The 18,745-nt window shown below is 40.0% G+C and overlaps 1 protein-coding gene across 2 annotated transcripts in view; it reads right to left on the bottom strand.

Moving 5' to 3' along the window:
• LOC586432 (helicase with zinc finger domain 2) overlaps window positions 1–18,745 on the bottom strand; it is a 65,073-nt gene that overhangs the window by 31,050 nt on the left and 15,278 nt on the right. For both annotated transcript variants that reach the window (XM_030974897.1, XM_030974898.1), the window contains 18 exons: window positions 18,486–18,657; window positions 17,927–17,985; window positions 17,064–17,130; window positions 15,375–15,681; window positions 13,644–13,824; window positions 12,368–13,183; window positions 11,498–11,701; window positions 10,505–10,811; window positions 9,437–9,752; window positions 8,941–9,151; window positions 7,098–7,226; window positions 6,289–6,487; window positions 5,662–5,830; window positions 5,213–5,359; window positions 4,329–4,551; window positions 1,644–1,882; window positions 1,029–1,277; window positions 223–407 (listed from right to left, as the gene is read on the bottom strand). In XM_030974897.1, the coding sequence (XP_030830757.1) occupies window positions 223–407; window positions 1,029–1,277; window positions 1,644–1,882; window positions 4,329–4,551; window positions 5,213–5,359; window positions 5,662–5,830; window positions 6,289–6,487; window positions 7,098–7,226; window positions 8,941–9,151; window positions 9,437–9,752; window positions 10,505–10,811; window positions 11,498–11,701; window positions 12,368–13,183; window positions 13,644–13,824; window positions 15,375–15,681; window positions 17,064–17,130; window positions 17,927–17,985; window positions 18,486–18,657 (4,180 nt within the window). The remainder of the gene's footprint in view (window positions 1–222; window positions 408–1,028; window positions 1,278–1,643; window positions 1,883–4,328; window positions 4,552–5,212; window positions 5,360–5,661; window positions 5,831–6,288; window positions 6,488–7,097; window positions 7,227–8,940; window positions 9,152–9,436; window positions 9,753–10,504; window positions 10,812–11,497; window positions 11,702–12,367; window positions 13,184–13,643; window positions 13,825–15,374; window positions 15,682–17,063; window positions 17,131–17,926; window positions 17,986–18,485; window positions 18,658–18,745) is intronic.

Raw genomic sequence — 18,745 nt, 5'->3', positions numbered from 1 at the left:
TAACATTAGAATTAAGGCAAAATCAGGAATGATTCCTCCAAAAGAGATATGGTTGAGAGCTATGTCATGATCAGTATGAAAGCTAACAAAATCTGGGGGCAAAAACATGGGCCTAAGCCATTCTGGGAAATTTCTAAATGCAGTGCATATGAGAAACATATCAATACAATTCTTTTCTTTTCATTCTCTTAAGATATGGAATATACAACCACCGTAACTTACCGCTTAGCTCTTGGTCATACGGGTGTCGCAGGTTCCCTTCCTCGTCTTTCAAGACATACTTCATGACTTTTTCATGGATTGTAGCCTTCGAGCGAATGATTGCGTACATACGCACCATGTAGACCAACCCTGGAGACTCGCAGCAGAACTGGTCTAAGTGCTCTGTGATGTACAGGTCAGCCGCACTGAGAAGTGACAGACACAAAAGCACAAAATTTAGAAAAATGGACAAGTGCACAAATATTGAAGTTTGGGTTGTATGACCCATGCTCCAGGGAAAATGTGATATTTCAATATACACTGAGTTCCTATAAACTTCAACTCTGCACCTAACATTATATGTTACACTAAACCTTACCTCAAAGTATTATCACGACTTGAACTATCACCCAATATCTTGGACAAAATATATTCTAAAGCAAATGCTGGATCGCCACAATTTTCTCAGTATTTTAGAAATTTCCATATTACAGCAAGCTCTATAGAAAGATTAAGGCCGGCATTTACAAGCAGTCATGAGTATTTTTGTGAATTGGGCAAGTATTGCAGATTTTTTTGGGGGAAAAACCCATTAAAGACCCTTCAGAAAGTGGGAGGGTATCAAAAACAATTCCACTACAGCATCAGTTCTGAACGGGTATAACAAGCTCTTCATAACTGGTTTTAGAGTAAGATTACTTTAGGAGAATTTCAAGCTCAAAGTCACTCGAGAGTAATGACTCAAGTTAATCATCCTTCTACAAACACTACGAATGTCAAGAGAAACCCTGCCTTTATAAAATGGTCAAGCTCAGTCATCTCTTTACCTGTTGGATCTTGTACAAATCAAGATGCGTGAATCATTTCTAAGGATCATCGTTCGCTTTACAGAGTTAGCCATTGTGTACGTCTTGCCTGTGCCAAATGGTCCAAATATGATCACAGGACCTTTGCCGCGGAACTGGCTGTTGCCACGGAGACCTCCGGCATCGCAGATGAATCGTGCTGCCTTCTCTTGCCTAGGGTTCATCTTCTCTTCATTGCTCTCCACATCTCTCCAGGCCACACGTTCAAACCTGCAAAGATCATTCAAGAAGCACCAAACATAAAAAATCAAGAACATTTTCTACTAACATTCATATTGTATATGAGCCTCTGCAGAACAGAAGGTTTTATTTAACAATCCCCAATACTTGGGTTGTACAACACAGGCTCCTGCTACAACTGTTCTATGGTCAATTTCCTACACTAACCTAATTCTGATCTTCTACTCTGAACCCAAAAGTATACTTAACCTTAACTATAACACTAACCATAACCCTAAACCTAACCTATAAACCAATTACATCCCTAAACCAAACACTAAACTTTTGATGAAATATGCCCCGAAGCAATTGACCCCAGTGCAAATGTCTTTATTACTTATACTACAATTCACATACTTGTTCTCCTGGGGATACGGCGGGAAGAGGACGGTCATACAGCTCAGGTTATCCACAGCATGGTGCTGGTAGACAAAGTTGATACGGTCAAGCTGGAACTGGATGACCACTGGTACAACCTTAGTTTCTGCGTTGCTCCCGCTGAAGTTCACAAAGGACATCAGGTTCTGCTCCTGCACACACTGGGCACTCAGCTTGACACAGACCAAGTCGTCTGATTGGTCTTTGGACATTGCATTCTGTATGGAATCAAAGAAGCAACCGCCACAAGGTTTCTTGAAAGAAATTCTCCTTAAAGATTACTTGTATAAATGGGTAGAAAAGGGGAAACAATGAGGTGTGTTCAAGTGCCTCATTTCCAAAAAAGATTGTACTATCATATTTACCCCTTGTGGACTGAATTCTCGCAGTCCCATAGATTTAATACAAGAACCACTCGGTTCCATGTTGAAAATCCACAATATTTCTCCAGATTGGACTTTTCAGTGACATTCAGTATTTACTGATGGTAGATGTTTCTTTTATTGCAGTCTTAAGTCTGGGTAGTGATTGCCAAAGGTAACCACAAAACACTGAATTTATTGGGGCATCCTTCTTCTTAAAGTGCCTCGCCAAAATATGATGCTGATGACCAGGCATCTAAAACCAGTCTAATGACATGCCCCCAAATGCGAGCCATTATATAAAGCCAGTTGCAAGCGCAATGCCTTCCATGTACTTTAGTCTTTGACATCCTTTTGATTGCTTGCCATCTATCCCCCTACATGTATCAATGGTCAATCTTTCTGATGAGGCACCAAACGCAGTTAAGTTGCCACATTCTGAAAGTGGCAACCACAATAGAAGAAAAACTAGAAATGCAATCGTGTCACGATGTGCGTGCAATGACGCCATGTGTCTACGTGTCAAACGAAAGAGCTTCTCCAGAACAATTTGTACAAAGTCTGTAGCTTCTGTGATATTGGAGATAGGTAGGGTGAAAGAAAGGCCTCAACAGTGACCTTGATGGGATGGTAGTGACTATGCCTACGAAGTTTGAAAGAAATTGGGATAGGGGAAAGAACCTAGAAAGGGCTCACAAGCACTGCGTGCAAAAATCAATGGGATTTGGTGCATGTTCGTCATTGCAATCAAGATCGTTCTGGGGGCCCCGATATGCCCCATAGACAACGCATGTAATGCATGGGCGGAAAAAGTACAGGATCTGTATTATGACCGGAGTTAAATTGATTTTTCTCTCTCTCTTTATGTCTCTTTATGGGCCGTATTTGGTATCATTAGAAAGAGAATTTCATGGTTGTTATTGTAAACTTTTTTTGTAAATCTTTTTTTCTATGATAATCCTATTGAAACACGTGATGTAAAATAGATTTATAGGACAAAACGGCGTCTTAAATGGCCCCCTTGACCAATTTCAAAAATCCGGCCACGAGGTGCCCTGCGTATTGGAACTCGGCATGTAACTGCAAATTTTCAAGGGAAAAAAAGATCGTTTAAGGGGCGAAAAGCAGTCTGAAAAAATGATGTCTTAGCCGATACGTGTTAGATTCGGGCGGAAACTCGGCGGAATTCGTATAGTGACCTTTGTTCAAATGCGATTTACTCACAATTTTCTGTGTGAACATATACTATACTTGGTATCATTCGAAAGGGCACTTCATTGCGGTCAGTTTGACATCACTGTTATCTGCGCGCAATGTATTGCACGCATTAAATGCGCTATTACGTAATGCATAGTAAATTCATCATTTTGGGCGATAACTTTGTGCCGACATATTCGAATTTTACCAAACTTGACAAACAGTTGTCACGTATATGGATACACATGTCTGCCAAGTTTCATTGATGTAGGTATAAAGATCGCCGTTTTAGAGCAAGTTGAAGTTATTTTGGAATTTTCTTGAAAATAGCGAATTTGGAGGGCATTCTTCTGAAAGTCGGTCAGTGTTAGGGTATATAATTTTGTATATGGCTGGAAAGGGCATATCTTCAAGTATCTAAATCCAAAAAAGGGTACAGGTTTGCCAAGCCATAATGGAGATACGGCCACAGAAAGAAAGCCAATTCCCAGAACTTTAGATGGCGCTATTTATATTTTGCATAGCCATTGGAGCATGAATTTGGCATGGCTTTGTGCAATTATGAGATAAGGATAATGGAAGATTTAAATACAAAACTGAATTTATATGAGAAAGTTATGGTAGTTTTAGATTTTTAGGGGTCCATTTTTCAAGAATTTGAGAGATTTTTGATGGAGTCGGTTTCAGATTTGAATTTTGAGTACGAAGATGGCATTTTGAAGGTCAAGTTATATGTCGCAGATGAAAGAACATCTCTCAGAATATCTAGAGGAATTTGTTAGAAATTTGTAGGATCTAGGATAGTGGAGATAGGAAGGAAGAAAGAAAGGCCTTAAAATGGACCAGAAACGGACAAAATGGCGCCTGGACGGCTATGCATGAGTGATTTCGAAATTCGAAGAATGTAGTGACCTTGATGGGATGTTAGAGACTATGCCTATACAATTTTAAAGGAAACGGACATAAGGAAAGGGCATAATTAGTGAAAACAAGCACTACGTGCAAATCGATTGGGATTTTTGGACGATAAGAAGAACTAAGAAAATTAATAATGTGAATGAAAACAAGGCAATCACGAAGGTCGTCATTGCAAAAAACCTCTTACCTTCATGAGGATTGCCTCATAGACCATGTCAGATTCTTGATTGAATTTGAGCAGGACCTGAGAAACACTCTCCCTGACGATCTGCGATGTCTCTGAGTCGTCGAACAAGGGTAACTCGATCTTGATGGTGCCATACAGTTCTCCATTTAAAGCATAAAGAGAGCCGTAGGGGTACCCCATTTCAGCCTGGTTGGAGAGGCACATCCCGGAAGCAGTGCTGTACCTACGCTCACAAAGGAGAAAGTAATTGCAATGTTTAGTTTGGGACCTTGACTTTTACTTTGCAGATGCATCAGGATTTATACAACGAAAAAGTGATCATTGACCTCAAGTTTGCATGCCATTTAGGGAAGGGAAATTTATTTGACTATTTAAGCATTTTCCCGCATCCGAAACGGTCTTTGTTTAGAGAATCCGAATGTGAAGATCACGTGAGGTACATTGTATTTAAGCCCTCTCTATTCATTGCGTACCCATCCTTTGTTCGTTCCAGATGAAAGGGGCCAGAAAGCATTTTCCCGCATCCGAAACGGTCTTTGTTTAGAGAATCCGAATGTGAAGATCACGTGAGGTACATTGTATTTAAGCCCTCTCTATTCATTGCGTACCCATCCTTTGTTCGTTCCAGATGAAAGGGGCCAGAAAGCATTTTCCCGCATCCGAAACGGTCTTTGTTTAGAGAATCCGAATGTGAAGATCACGTGAGGTACATTGTATTTAAGCCCTCTCTATTCATTGCGTACCCATCCTTTGTTCGTTCCAGATGAAAGGGGCCAGAACGTGTTTTATCACTTTGCCAGTAAAATTCCTTCAGCGATCAGAAGGCTTTCCCTTTTAAAATAAAATGTACTTGCTTTTGAGGAAATGTTATGAATTGCAATTACCTTAAGAGTCTTTCCATGCATGCTAGTTCTTCTAGGTGCAGCATACGATGCATGTGAAGCTTGTAGTTCTCCTCATTCAATCTGTGATCAGTCTGTTCATCCTCCAGACCAGACAGGGTGGTAGGCTGCTTGTATTGAGCAATCAATCTGGAAACAAGAAGAGTAATGGAGATACACGTCCATCAAATTGCAAACATTTTATAAAAAACAGGGCAGGATTAGGTTAGGTGAGGTTAAGTTTTTGATGTTGACGCCGCTGCCACCGGAAAAGCAGCGCCTATGTCTCGCTTATGCTATGCAGGCGAGACAAAAATGGTAAAAGGTATACACAAGCTATTATTAAAGAGTTTGGGGTTACTTTTTTTTAAAACTTGATAACATCTGTTAATTACCCATAACTTGAGGATACATATTAAGCATTTGTTATGTATGGTTTTTAGTTGACTTACTGTCTTTCCCATTCATGGACTTCTGGTTTGGAGTACTTGACAATCTGACTGTTACCGCTGTCCCATAGCTTGATCTTCTCTCTGGTCTGCTGCTGTTTAGCAAACTTCTCCAGCTCATTGGATGATCCAACGTGGATGGAGATCTTCCTCACCAACACTGGCTTCTCACCTGCAAGCATAAAGGAGAAGTTGATTACTAATATGGATGGTGTTAATCATACTAATAGCATTATCATCATCATCATCACTACCATTGTCATCATCACCACTATCTTTATCATCACAGTCATCATCACCATCACCATCATCATCATCATCACCACTAACACATACAAAACTACCATCATTACCACCACCACTAACACCTACAAAACTACCATCTAAACTACCACTAACAACTACAAAACTACCATCTACACCACCACTACCACCTAAACCACCACCACTAAACCTACCAAACTACCATCTAAACCACCATCACAAAATCTACAAAACTACCATCAAAACCACCACTAACACCTACAAAACTACCATCTAAACCACCACCACCACCACCATAACCCCAGCCCTACCTCTACCACTACCACCAACACCTCCATCCCCATTATCATCACTGTTCAAACTTACCAAAGTCAAAGACAACCCACTGATGGAAGAGACCCAAGATGTGGGTGTGGAACTCGATCTTGATTTTGTAGGATGTACCACCAAGTTCAGATATCAGACCTCCGGGACACACTTGAGGGCGGTCCTCATCGCCAGGTTGCGACAGATGGAAGTGTAGGCGATGCTCGTCATAAAGAAGACCAACTCTCCTTAGCGACTTCTGTGATGTAAAACAATGTTTTGTTGATATTGTTTAAACTTGTATTTGAGGTTGGTCCATAAATTTATAAATAGTCAAGATCTTTAAAGTTCTTTTATCCACTTTGATACAAATGTTGCAAAATAGGTTATGAGTTTCTGATAGTATAAATCAAATAAACATTTACTTTACTTCTAAATGTATTAAAGAGAACTGTTGCTGAGCTCGCGCCATGAGCGTCCCTGCACGGTGTGTGCACTATATAAGTTTACACTATTATTATTATTATTATTATTTTGAGTATCATTTTCATGTTGATGAGTGGGGGAAGGAAACAAATCTTGAATCGTGGGATTTCAAAATTGTAGATCTTACTCCATAGTGTATTAAGCCCAAATCTGAGATAGAATGTCATATACTGTAGATATCAACAAGGCTCCACAAGATATAATATTTTTCAATTTGCTATCCAATTAGAGGTGTGGGATATTAGGGTTAGGTTAGTGTCAGATCTATGGTTGACATCTAAGGAATTTAATAAGCATCGGAAATTGACTGCAGAGCAATTGTCATAGGAGCAAGTGTCATCAAACAATAAGACAATTGCATTTTACGTCTAAGCTATTCTTACCCTTGCTGACTGCACTTCAAACTCCCATTGGAATGTAATTTCTTCACCGTGTTTTCTTTCTTTGACTGGATGTATAGCCTTCATATCCTTGGAACACTTGGTACTGATCCCAGGAATCTCCTCTGTCATCTGTAACAGAAAAAAGGATTGAAATGTCCAAACTAGCAGAATGTATGACGAGTTTACGTGTCTTTTTTTGCCGACTCTGTAGGCACCAAGCCAGATCCGTGTTCAAAAACGCACGCGGGGAAGGACCTTTATTTTACTGCAAGGTGCAGTTGAAGGCGCCAATTTGTTCTTGTAAACTTGTCACAATAATAGTAACAATGTCATTTTTAAAACTGAAGATGACAGACAAGTCCAAACAGAAATCCGGCCATACAGGTAATGTTGTTGTGGTTCGATGCTGTGCCATCATTTTAACCCAGGTTACAAATAGTGAGAGTACATTACTGTTGCAACTTTGCAACCTGGATTACAGATTATATAATCTAGTACAGTTTTACTGTACCACTTCAAATAACTTCCTACAGTATCTTACTGTGACTGTATTTGTGGGAGTGGTGAGTCAACACACCTTGTATGACTGAACTGGAAGACATTGCCAGGCACAGTGCAGGTGAAGGAGGCATAAATCGACGCCTAAAAAAAAGATTTTGTTTTGCTTTGTACCTGTGTATAAGACGCACCCCGACTTTCAATTTTGTTTCGGCGAGAAAAAAGTGTGTCTTATACACGGAGATCTACAGTATTTATTGAATGCATCTCAACTAAAAAATCTTATTTTTAATATAATCCATTAATTCACATTAAGATATCATACATGAAGGTGCAATAATGCAAAACAAAATTCTAAAAAATAATGTAAAAATCAATTCTGTTGTCAACAAGAGGAAACTAACGATTAAAGTCAAGTTAGCCATTCGAGAAAAAAAGAAGAGAGAAATAACTAGATGGAACTTCGACTGCGCGCAGTCGAAAATGATGCCTCCGTCATAGAGCAATTTTACAAACCAAAACAGAAGAAATTTTTCGAATTCAAGTTCAATTGTATTCCATTAACAGGTTCTCAGAATATTGTGATTACAAGCTATTTTTGCATACATAATGAGCCCATGACCTTTGACCTTATGAACCAAGAATCTACTCAGTTCATTGGCTCTGCAAGAAACATACATGACCTAAGTTGGCAGGAATCCATCAATCGGTTCTTGAGATAACGCGATCACGAGCCGTTTTTGCATACATAATATGCCCTGTGGCCTTTGACCTTTGACCTTGTGACCCCTACATCTAATCAGTTCATCGGCTCTGCAAGTAACATACATGACCTAAGTTTGGCAGCAATCCATCAATCGGTTCTTCAGATAACGCGATCACGAGCTCGTTTTGCATACATAATGAGCCCTGTGACCTTTGACCTTTGACCTCGTGACCCCAAAATCTAATCAGTTCATCGGCTCTACAAGATACATACATGACAAAAGTTTGGCAGGAATCCATCAACCAGTTCTTCAGATAACGCGATCACGAGAACGGGACGTACGTACGTACGGACAACCCGAAAACATAATGCCTCCGGCCACTTCGTAACGGAGGCACAAAAAGGGACAGGACAGCTCACATCAATGCAGTAAATAGTATAGCATCTGCTGAGAGCTGAAAGAGTATTACCTATATGTAATAATACACATGTAGGAGCTAATGACTCAGCAGATATAAAGACACTCTCAAAATATTCCACTAAGCAAGTCAGAATGAAGAGGAACATTGGTAATGCTGTGCTGCGTGAACGTTTCACAGGGGAGGGGAAAACAACAAGAAGGTGCGATTCACCACCTACCACTTCATACTCTGCATTAGAAGACTGGTTGTACTCGGCAAGGAGCTCATCCACAAAGGAGTAGAGTCTCTGTTCCTTGGCCTTGGCGATCTTCATCATGCGATACTCGTGCCTTTCCTTCCATTCCTCCAGCTCCTCTTGACTGTGTGCCTCAGCGCAGTCATTACGCTCCTGCACCACGCCGGAGTAGTTGCATAGTTTCTTCAGGTTTCTAGGAGAATTAAAGAGAGAAAAAAAGATGACACAGTATTGCTTAATTATCAACCTAGTTGAAGGGAAGAATCAAAACACTGTAGTGCAGTCATTTTCTTGAGGTTTCTCCTTTAATAAAACATTTCGTAACCCGACAGTTTCTTCAAGCTTCTTATCAAATTAAAATGAGATCAGAGTAAACAGAAAAGTGTTTGAATGTTTTATTTCTCCTACAAAAGGATTCAGTGCAACAAAAAGGAGTCACAAACATTCTCCCAGGATAATATTTTAGGAATTTTTATACCTCTGACAAAGCTTGTACTGTCCATTTGTGACATTCAGTGGAGGGCTTCTGTACTTCCAGGAGCGCTCTGTATCGGACTTGATCCTCATTTTATGCTCCATGGAGTTGGTGTGTTCATCGTAATTCTGCTTGGTACGGAAGGGCTTGTCGCAGTAGGAACACAGGTAGTGGCTAGTCATCATCTGCTGAGGGACGTTTGATGGCCTGGCTGGGCCCGCAGCCGATGCGGCTCTGGCGTCTCCTCCAGCGTTGGGGGTGCTGTTGGTGCCTGCAGCGGCCTGCTTCTGGATGGCAACCACTTCTTCAATGGTCCTGGCTGCAGAGTGGTAGAAAAGGATAATAATTTGAAGTAATGGCCAATACTGACAAAACCCAATTCATGAAAAAGAAAATGCCATGGCGATTTCTTACACTCCATAGGGTCTTTCAGCCTGTCAAGCTAAGTTCTAGATATGATACCATACACAAGATCAGCATAATTTGTAATATTTGTAGATAAAGGACAATACTGGACAACACTATTTAGCATAAAAGTACAATCAAACTAAAATGTAATGTACAATGAACACTTTCATGAAATATTCTTCAGAAAAAATGTGTAATGGACAATGGGGAACCAAACATTCTCTCCAGCAGAAATTGGTGTTGGCTTTATTTCATTAAAGATATTAATTTAGGTGGGAACTGGGTTGCACTTTGGTCAAAGGTTGAAGTAAGAAAGTCAGTTAGAGTGGAAAATTGACTACAAAGAAAATGTTGCTGGAGGATGCATCATAGACCTGGGGCATTTTACATAGACCTGGGGGCATTTCACAAAGCCTGTTTTCAATGACAAATGACAAAAATCAGCTGATAACCAATCAGAAGCAAGGATTTCACTAGCTTATAACAAAAACTGGCATTTGTCACTGATGACAAGTTTTGTGAAACGCCCCCCTGGACATTATTGTTCTCCCTTTACATATTAAACACTGCGGTCAAAGGAGGGTGAAAATAATGTGGCTACCAGATTTCATGACCCTGCTATAATTTCAAGTCCCATGACCCTTGACCTTTTCGGACCATTACCTTTGGCCTTGACCTGATATATCCACAAGAGGCGCTCTACGGCCGAGTGAGGGAACATGCACTGGTTGCTGTGGATCTCCCTGAACTGGCACCTGTCCGCCCTCTTGCAGAGGACCGGCTCTATCTCAGGCCGCAGACGGGGGTGGCGGGGGTAGACCTGTACCCATCGGCCGTGGCTGGAGGGGTCCAAGAAGTAGATTGGGTTCTTGCCCCACTGATGACCCGTGGAACCAGAGCATTGGTTGCGCTTGCGAGGGTTCTGCTCAACCAGCTGCCTGGTCTTGGTGTAACAGAGACCACATGCAACCTATGTAGGAGTAGAAGCACAATATGTCATATTTGCAATAGTGGACATGTTGTCATAAGAGTGGTAGCAGTACTGGAGTTACTTAAATCAGTATCAGTAAAAACAATGGTGGTAGCAGCCACTTCCGTTGAAAGTTGACCTTTGGAAAATATCTGCAACCTTGCGCTAAGTCATTGCACCCTGCTTTGTACTCGATCTGGGCATTAACGTGCTTTCGGTTTGCAGTGGAAGCGAAAGACAACGGTAAATAATCAATCTGAGCATGCACGAACCTGAATTTTTTTTCTCTTGTTGATTTTCACAAATGTTCTCGGCCATAATAGCATTCGTTCCCTAAGCACGAGGGAAGAGCTGTATCACCTTGCAATTGCGATGTAGATTTTGTATGATTGTATATATGCACTGTACTTTGTGCTTGACTTTCCAATTTTTTACAAATTATATGGGTCTCTCTTATAAAACACGCTCTGCACAAGTCACTAGCTATCAACGTACCCGTCCCAGGTACCGAATCAGGTTACAAATGAAGACAGGAGCCTAGTACAGGACAATCTTGGTTGAGTGTATTCTCCCGTCGTCTTTGGATGGACGGAGGGCAGCGTTACTATATACCCTCCGTCTTGGTTAGCAAGAGGATAAAAAAAGGCTTGAGGGCATCGGCGCCCACATAAATTTTGAAAACAAACCTTGATTGTATACTGAAAGACTGGTCCATGAGGTTGCTGGGGTGGAGCCATTGGTTTCTGTAATGGAGCAGCAGCTGAAGCAGGCTTGATTGGGGATGGGGCAACTGGAATGGAGGGACCGTAGATCAATTCATGGCTGAGACGCACAAGCATCTCACGATCCAGTGGCTGGTAAGCCTCATACAACCAGAGGCATGTCTCAATCTGCGAGATAATCAAAAATGTTTGTATGTTACCCTGGTCAAGGTCAATATGAAATAATCTACTGTTCAAAAAGGAAAAAATGTCAAAATCGATTGCTCTCTTTCTGAAAACTAGCAACAACATACATGTACCATGATAACTTTATTACACTTCCAAAGTTGAAGCAATCGCTACTAAACGCTGAGGGCATTTTCTCATGGCCTCTTACAGTTCACAAACTGTTTTAAAACTCAGGTTTATCTACAACTTGCTTATGGAATCCAAAGAGGTTAGGATGATGATGATGGCATGAGAAATACTACTGCTAGTATCCCCAAATTCCTATTTGTAATAAGCAACAATCCGTTCCCGAAATCTTCAAACATGGCAATTTCAGTATTAGATTCTAAATTTTGTTTCTGATTGGATTCACGTTCAGTTTCTCTGGCATTATTAGAGAGTCAGTACTGTTCTTTAAAGAAAATTTCAAGAGAGAAAAGAGAACAAGGATAGTATCTATTATTTAAACATATTTGTGGCTTACACCCAGTAAATTTTTTTTCTGACTTGTTTTTCAATACAGATCGATCAATCGATCTTATTTACTGGGTGTAAGGCACAAATATGTTTAAATAATTGAAATTTCTCCCAGGAAGCATTACAATTATAAGGATAGTATCTGTGTACCTCATTATGGGCAAAACTGCACTTGGCTCCAGTAGGGCACCCATAAGACTTGTCGCGATGCCAGCAGAGGAATGCCTTGGGTGGAATTCCATTGGGTCGCTTCCGTATCTTCCAGTAGCGATCCCGGCCCCCCTGGCACAGCCGGTGAACAAGGCATCGATTGGGGCCGTTCCACTTGTGGCTCTTTTCCCCCGTGCATATGTCCGGGTTTGAGCTATTCTGGACACTGAGGACCTGGGGGGCATCATCGAAGCAGAACCTACATAGGTACAGGAACTGACCCCCAAGGTTCTTGATGAGGTTGGTGAGTTTTCCCCTTGTCTGCGGATCGATGACCTTATTTGCTGGATGCAACAGAGATCCTTGAGACTGCTGTGGGACAGGGGAAGGTGACATTGGGGGCGCTGTACGGATCACAGCAGGTGGCTGTTGGAACCCGTTCTGATTAACCTGCAACGTAGCATGAGGGAACGCCCCTGGAGCCGGCGCACCTTTCTGGTTGTACGGAAACGCCCCAGGAGGTTGAAGACTACCGGTATTACCAGGATAACCCCCTGGTGGTGGTGCCCCTCCCGCAGGGCTAGGGGCCCTGTTTTGATATGCTCCTGGAGCTTTGGCAGGTGGGTTCTGGTTAGTAATCCTGCCCTGGGCGATGGCTTGCTGTCTCTTCTTCTCATTGATCTCTTGATTGAGCTTGAACTCTTGATAACGCAACCAGGTGACGATCTCCTTACCGTTGAAGTGGCCATTCCTGTCTGCATCCCATACTTCCATCTCTACATTGCTGTGAGGAAACCAGCAGCTCGCTGTACTTATCTGAAATCAAATAGAACCATCAAATTCAAAATTGTGAAGCAGGATTATCCCTAGAGACTACAGAATGCACAGCACATTTTCCGAGCGAATATAATATATAATCAAGTCTATGGCATTATTCCTTTAGCCAAGTTATAGCCAATAAACCTGTATAAATAGAATTCAAAGATACATCCTAAATTTGAACAAGAGCAACTAATACACCAAGGTGTGATTACACCTTTGGAGAAAAGCTCAACAGATCATGATTTGATCACCCACAACTTGCAACTGAAGGTTTTGAAGTTGGATAGAACCAATACCTGAAAAAAGCATCTAAATTGTTTTTGCCATTACAGAAACACCTGTAATGATTATCCAGTTCTGAATTAATTAAAGTATGTTGCCTATTACCATGGAAAAGAAAACTGATAATATTGTTCTTTGGAAATTTAGAATCAGGGAAATCCTGTCTCAATACCTTGCATGGTATTCCGGTAGCAAACTGTTGACAAAGGGCATATTTCCCCTTGAAGTCTTGCTTTACGCGAGGACGGATACGTCCGTAGACGTCCTTCACACCATCTCTGGGAGGGACATGTAGACGGCACACCAGCATGCCACCCCTACAGGCAGGCTTGTGATTGGGATTCCTGTTCAGCCTACAAATGAAACAAAAGGTGTAGAGGAGGTGTGATCTAGTAGGTATATCAGCAGACTGTGGATCGCATGGCTTTCTATTATGAGTCCGGCACTTATGTCCTTTGGCAAGACTTTACTTTAAATTTGCCCCCCTCCATCCAGGTGTAGCAAAGGGGTACCTGGTAGGAATTGATTCCTTGAATGCTTTCAGTGCCTTAGGGCAGCTGGGCTAAAACCAGGGTAATAAGAGTACATGTAGGCAACATGAGCATCAGCTGGGATAGATATGCACACATGGTAAATGTAGCTATGAATCATTGTTTTCATTAAATAAATTGATGTAAGATCATCAACATTATTCCTCATTCTCTGATGAGGCGGTAAATTGAGCAATTGTATTTTGCACTGGCAGCTTTTCGCCATTTTTATACCAAATCAAACATGTGTGTGAACAAGGATTTTGAGTTATCTGAAAATAAAATCAGAGCCCGAGACATGCTTTTAAAAGAATACAAATAAAGGGCGAGTCCACAGTATTTATTCATATTTGGTGTCCTATACATCTCAAAGTCTTGTACAGTTCTGAACATAAGTCAACATCAAATGTGTCTTTTCACTTCATATTTGGTCGGATAAAAGCTTTAGTAGGGCCATTATCAAAATAATAATAATAATAATAATAATAGGTCCATTTATATAGCGCAGCTACTGTATAACTATAATCCATACCTGCCAACATTTGAAAACGAGAATAAAGAATTTTTAGCACAGTATGTCTTCGAAAATAAGAAATCTGTACCCGTAACAGGCATTTGCACATGCAGCGGCAGTGTAACTGGCAATACGCGGTAAATCTGTGCAAAAAAGCAAATACAAATTCGCTGCTCAATCATGCAGCCCTTCAACGCACGCAATACGTGAACTCTCACATCGCGGCATATGATAAAACAAGCTTAATTTGGCTTAAGCAACAACAAAACAAACAAAATAAAAAATATTAAATAATTTTTTTTTTTAAATGAAATTTTGAAAATCCGGAATATTCCGGATTTTGGGGTCCTAAAAATCAAGAAAAACTGAATATTCCGGATTATTTGGAAGGGTTGGCAGGTATGATAAAGGAGCTGGAGCTGAGCCACCATAAAGAGGCGCTAAAGCATTCAAGGAATTTCTTCCTTACAGGTATCCATTTACTACACTCGGGTCGGAGAGTGGTAAATGTAGATTAATACAATTAATAACTGGGTACAAAGATCAGATACACTCTATGGTCCAAGTTCACAAAGGATGTTTGTCGACAAACCTATGTTTATGTGCGTCATATGACGCGTTTCGGCACGCTACAAACCAAGGTTTGTCGACAAACCTCCTTTGTGAATTTGGTCAAAAAAGTCTGTATTAAAATCATAGATGTGTTCTGTGACATACGGAACAAAATACTTGAACTTGCTTTAGATACAGGCATATTTGATCTTCAAAGTTGCAGCAGATAAATGGACACTGTTATTTCTATACCCTACCCGAAAGCATCAAGAATTCATGAAATACCAGATGTAGACTAAGATCATACCTGAAGGAGTAGAGCCCATACTGATGTGGCACTTGAGTATAGCATGCCTCGCAAGCGAGTCTAAACTCATAACCGCCCAACCACCGGTGTGTCTCTTGGGATATCTTTGGTGGTGGGGGGCAGGTAGCAACGACGGCTTGGCCTTGGGGTTTTGGCACCTGAGGGGAGGCCTTGGGGATGGCTCCGCTGACGGGGAATGGCCGCTGACCATTCACTGCTGGCCGCTGACCGTTCATAGTTGACCGCTGCACACTGGTTTGCGGGGTCTGAGCATGTTTGGCTACTCCCTGTGGAGGTTTGCGTTTGTCTATGAGGAGTAAAAACAAAATGAATTGTATTCATAAAGGTGGATTATGCTTTAACCCTACGTTAACTGGGGGGGGGTCAATTTGACCCCCCCCCTGTAGAAATTTCGCGACTACTCCGAAACCGCGGCAGATATAAAATTTTCCTTTCATGACTTTTTTCTTTCGAGTCTTACGCATCTTTTAAAACAATTTTTTCGAAAATCGGACGTATAGTTACGGAGTCACTTGACATTTTGTTGTTGCATGTCAGCCCGAAAATCGCTCATTTTTGTGATTTGTGTACAAAACATATGGAAATGTCATTTTTCCTAAAAAGAGATAAAACATTGGTTATTTAGTCTTGTTTAAAGTTTGGGTGTTTTTTTGGGGGTCAAAATAGTTGAATTGTAGTTATAAATGAAATAAAACAACAAAAACAATAAAATACATAAGTTGAAAAAACAATGAAATACATAAGAAATTATCAAAACAAGAGATAACATAAGGAATAACCTGGCTCTTCTAATTTTTTGTGTTGTATTATTATTCCAAACGGTCTAACAAATATATGTGTTGAAAAAGAATGCTTGAATATTAATAATGTATGATTTATGGGCAAAAATGTGAATTTTATGACCTCATTTGCATAAATTACCATAAATATGTAAATGAGTGAATTTTTCAAAAAATTGAAATTACCATAGTATTCTATAAACTTCACTTGACATGTATGCAAATTTTCGCGGCGATCGGCCATGAAACGGCCGAGATCTTAAGGGGGGGTCAAATTGACCCCCCCCCCCCCAGTAAAAACCTGGTCTTAAATAGCCCAGTTAAAATAGGGTTAAATTGGTTTGATGATTGTATAAACCATAGAATATTGTTACATAAATTAGAACACTATGGTAAAAGAGGAAATGTTTTTAAATGGTTTCAAAGTTACCATTTTAATCGCTTACAATTTATGTGTGTTGAAAAGTGTACATCAGATGAACAGTACATACTCTCTGGTGTTCCGCAAGGATCATTCCTTGGACCGTTGTTGTTTTTATTATTTGTCAAAAATTTTCAATATGTCAGTGACCGTTTTCTTTCCATTATGTTTGCAGATGATACAAGTTAATGATGTGTTAGTACTAAATAATGTAATTTATACTGAACTAAAAAATGCTGAAATGTGGTTTAGCACTGTTTGAAAATTAATATGGACAAAACCTGTTATATGATTTTTAAACATAAAAACTTTTTCCTGGATGATTCTTTGCTGCAAATATAAATTGGTGATGACGAAATACATAAGATTGACCAGAAAAAATTCTAGGTGTGACAATTGATGCAAAATTGAAATAATGCCTGTTATAGACTGGCTATACTATTTTGAGTTTACTTGAATATAGCTTACAATTGGGTGTCCTGTATCCCAAGTCGACATCCAGGTCAGTTAGGCCTTCGTGTGCCTTTTTGGATTTCTAATTGGGAACAACAACAAAATCAAAGTAGGAACAAAGATTTAGGAGGAAAAAAAAGAATGAGGAACAAAAGCAAAAAGTGAATCATAATCTATATTCTTACAAAGTATCTTACTTCTGATGAGGTGGTCACAGTATTTAAGCATAATCATTATGCTACTTATCCTGTTTTACACAAGAGATGGGTTAGGGTTAGGATTAGGCATTTCCATTTTCGGTTTAACTTAATAAAATTTGGAGTGGACTTTAAAAGATTATTATTATTATGAATATGCAAACCTATTTGGGCATTTTTAAAGTTGATTTTCATTCTTACATGTATGCTTTATCATAATCATACTAAAGTGGTAGTATTAGAAGTGTAACATTTGCAACCCGATAGTCATCCTAGAAATCTTGTCTTCACCTTTAGTTGTTACTTTTCAGTTTGAGGTTACAAACGACTTCAAATAATAGTTTTAAAGTCAATGGTTTCAATTTTTCTGCTAACTACCTATTCCTGGCACATTAATCAACATTCATCTAAAACATTCAACATCTGCTATCTACTTTGAAAATCATCATGGCTTTCCGTTAGAAATTGAACAAACTGCAACTTGCATCGCCATACGTCATGTTTTTTAATTTTTTATATCACACATGGATTCCAAGAAGGAGCAATTTATTGATTACAAATTCAAAGCTTCATTACACAGACTAAGAACACAGTCATTACTTTTAGAGTTGGTACATGTATATCAGAATACCAGAAGCACAAACATGGGGGAGAGGAGGGGGGGGGGGGGGTATGACTTACATTAGACTTGGATCCAGGTGGAGAAACTCCAAAGTCGTCTAGTCCAGCAATGTCTGCTCCTGGAGAACAAAACAAAACAACTTTCAGGGGCAATATCAAAATCATATTTCTATAACAGGAGAAAACATGTATAATATTTAAGTTTAATGTGAGCATTTTTTTCTTCAGACAACTGCATTCAGTTGTCTTGACTGTTTTAATTTCACTTAAACAATACCTGTTTACTTTCTATTTGATTCAAGATTAATTTCTAGCATTATAACATAGGTTATTGACAAAAGAGGATACTTAAAAGTACACAATAAAATCATAGTTAATTGCCACTTACTTTCAGGTGTAAATTGTGATTTTGGTTCTGGAATGATTATATGGTTCCTATCCTATGAAAAAGGTGCTCCAATGTTACCCCTACTCAAGCTAATGTTGGCCGACAATATCTGTGCTCACAGCATACACAGAATTCCTTTTTAATACCTGGGTGGAGAGTGGCAAATGTACGCTAAAATCTTGCCAAATGCTAAAGAGCTTCCTTAGAAATAAGCATACTACAAGTGTGTACCTCTCTCGGGTGTACTTCCCGGGGATGAACTTGTAGAGCCACTGGTATTGATCTCCGAGTCGGTTTCATCATCGTCATCATCATCATCATCATCATCCTGCTCAGAATAAGCGACCTCCACATCCCTCCTAGGTCTATTCTGTCTCCTAGATCGCCCCTTCTTCTTTCCTTTCTGAAAGAGGACAATAAGCCTGTACGTGTTGCTTTATGTACTTTTTAAAGCGATACTGAACTAATGAATTTTCTGCCATAGCGTACTG

This window comes from Strongylocentrotus purpuratus, unplaced genomic scaffold (genome assembly GCF_000002235.5).
Source record: "Strongylocentrotus purpuratus isolate Spur 01 unplaced genomic scaffold, Spur_5.0 spur5_scaffold_7, whole genome shotgun sequence".
NCBI lineage: Eukaryota > Metazoa > Echinodermata > Echinoidea > Camarodonta > Strongylocentrotidae > Strongylocentrotus > Strongylocentrotus purpuratus.
The sequence above is the reverse complement of the archived record's forward strand: the minus strand, read 5'-3'. Positions and strand labels throughout refer to the sequence as shown.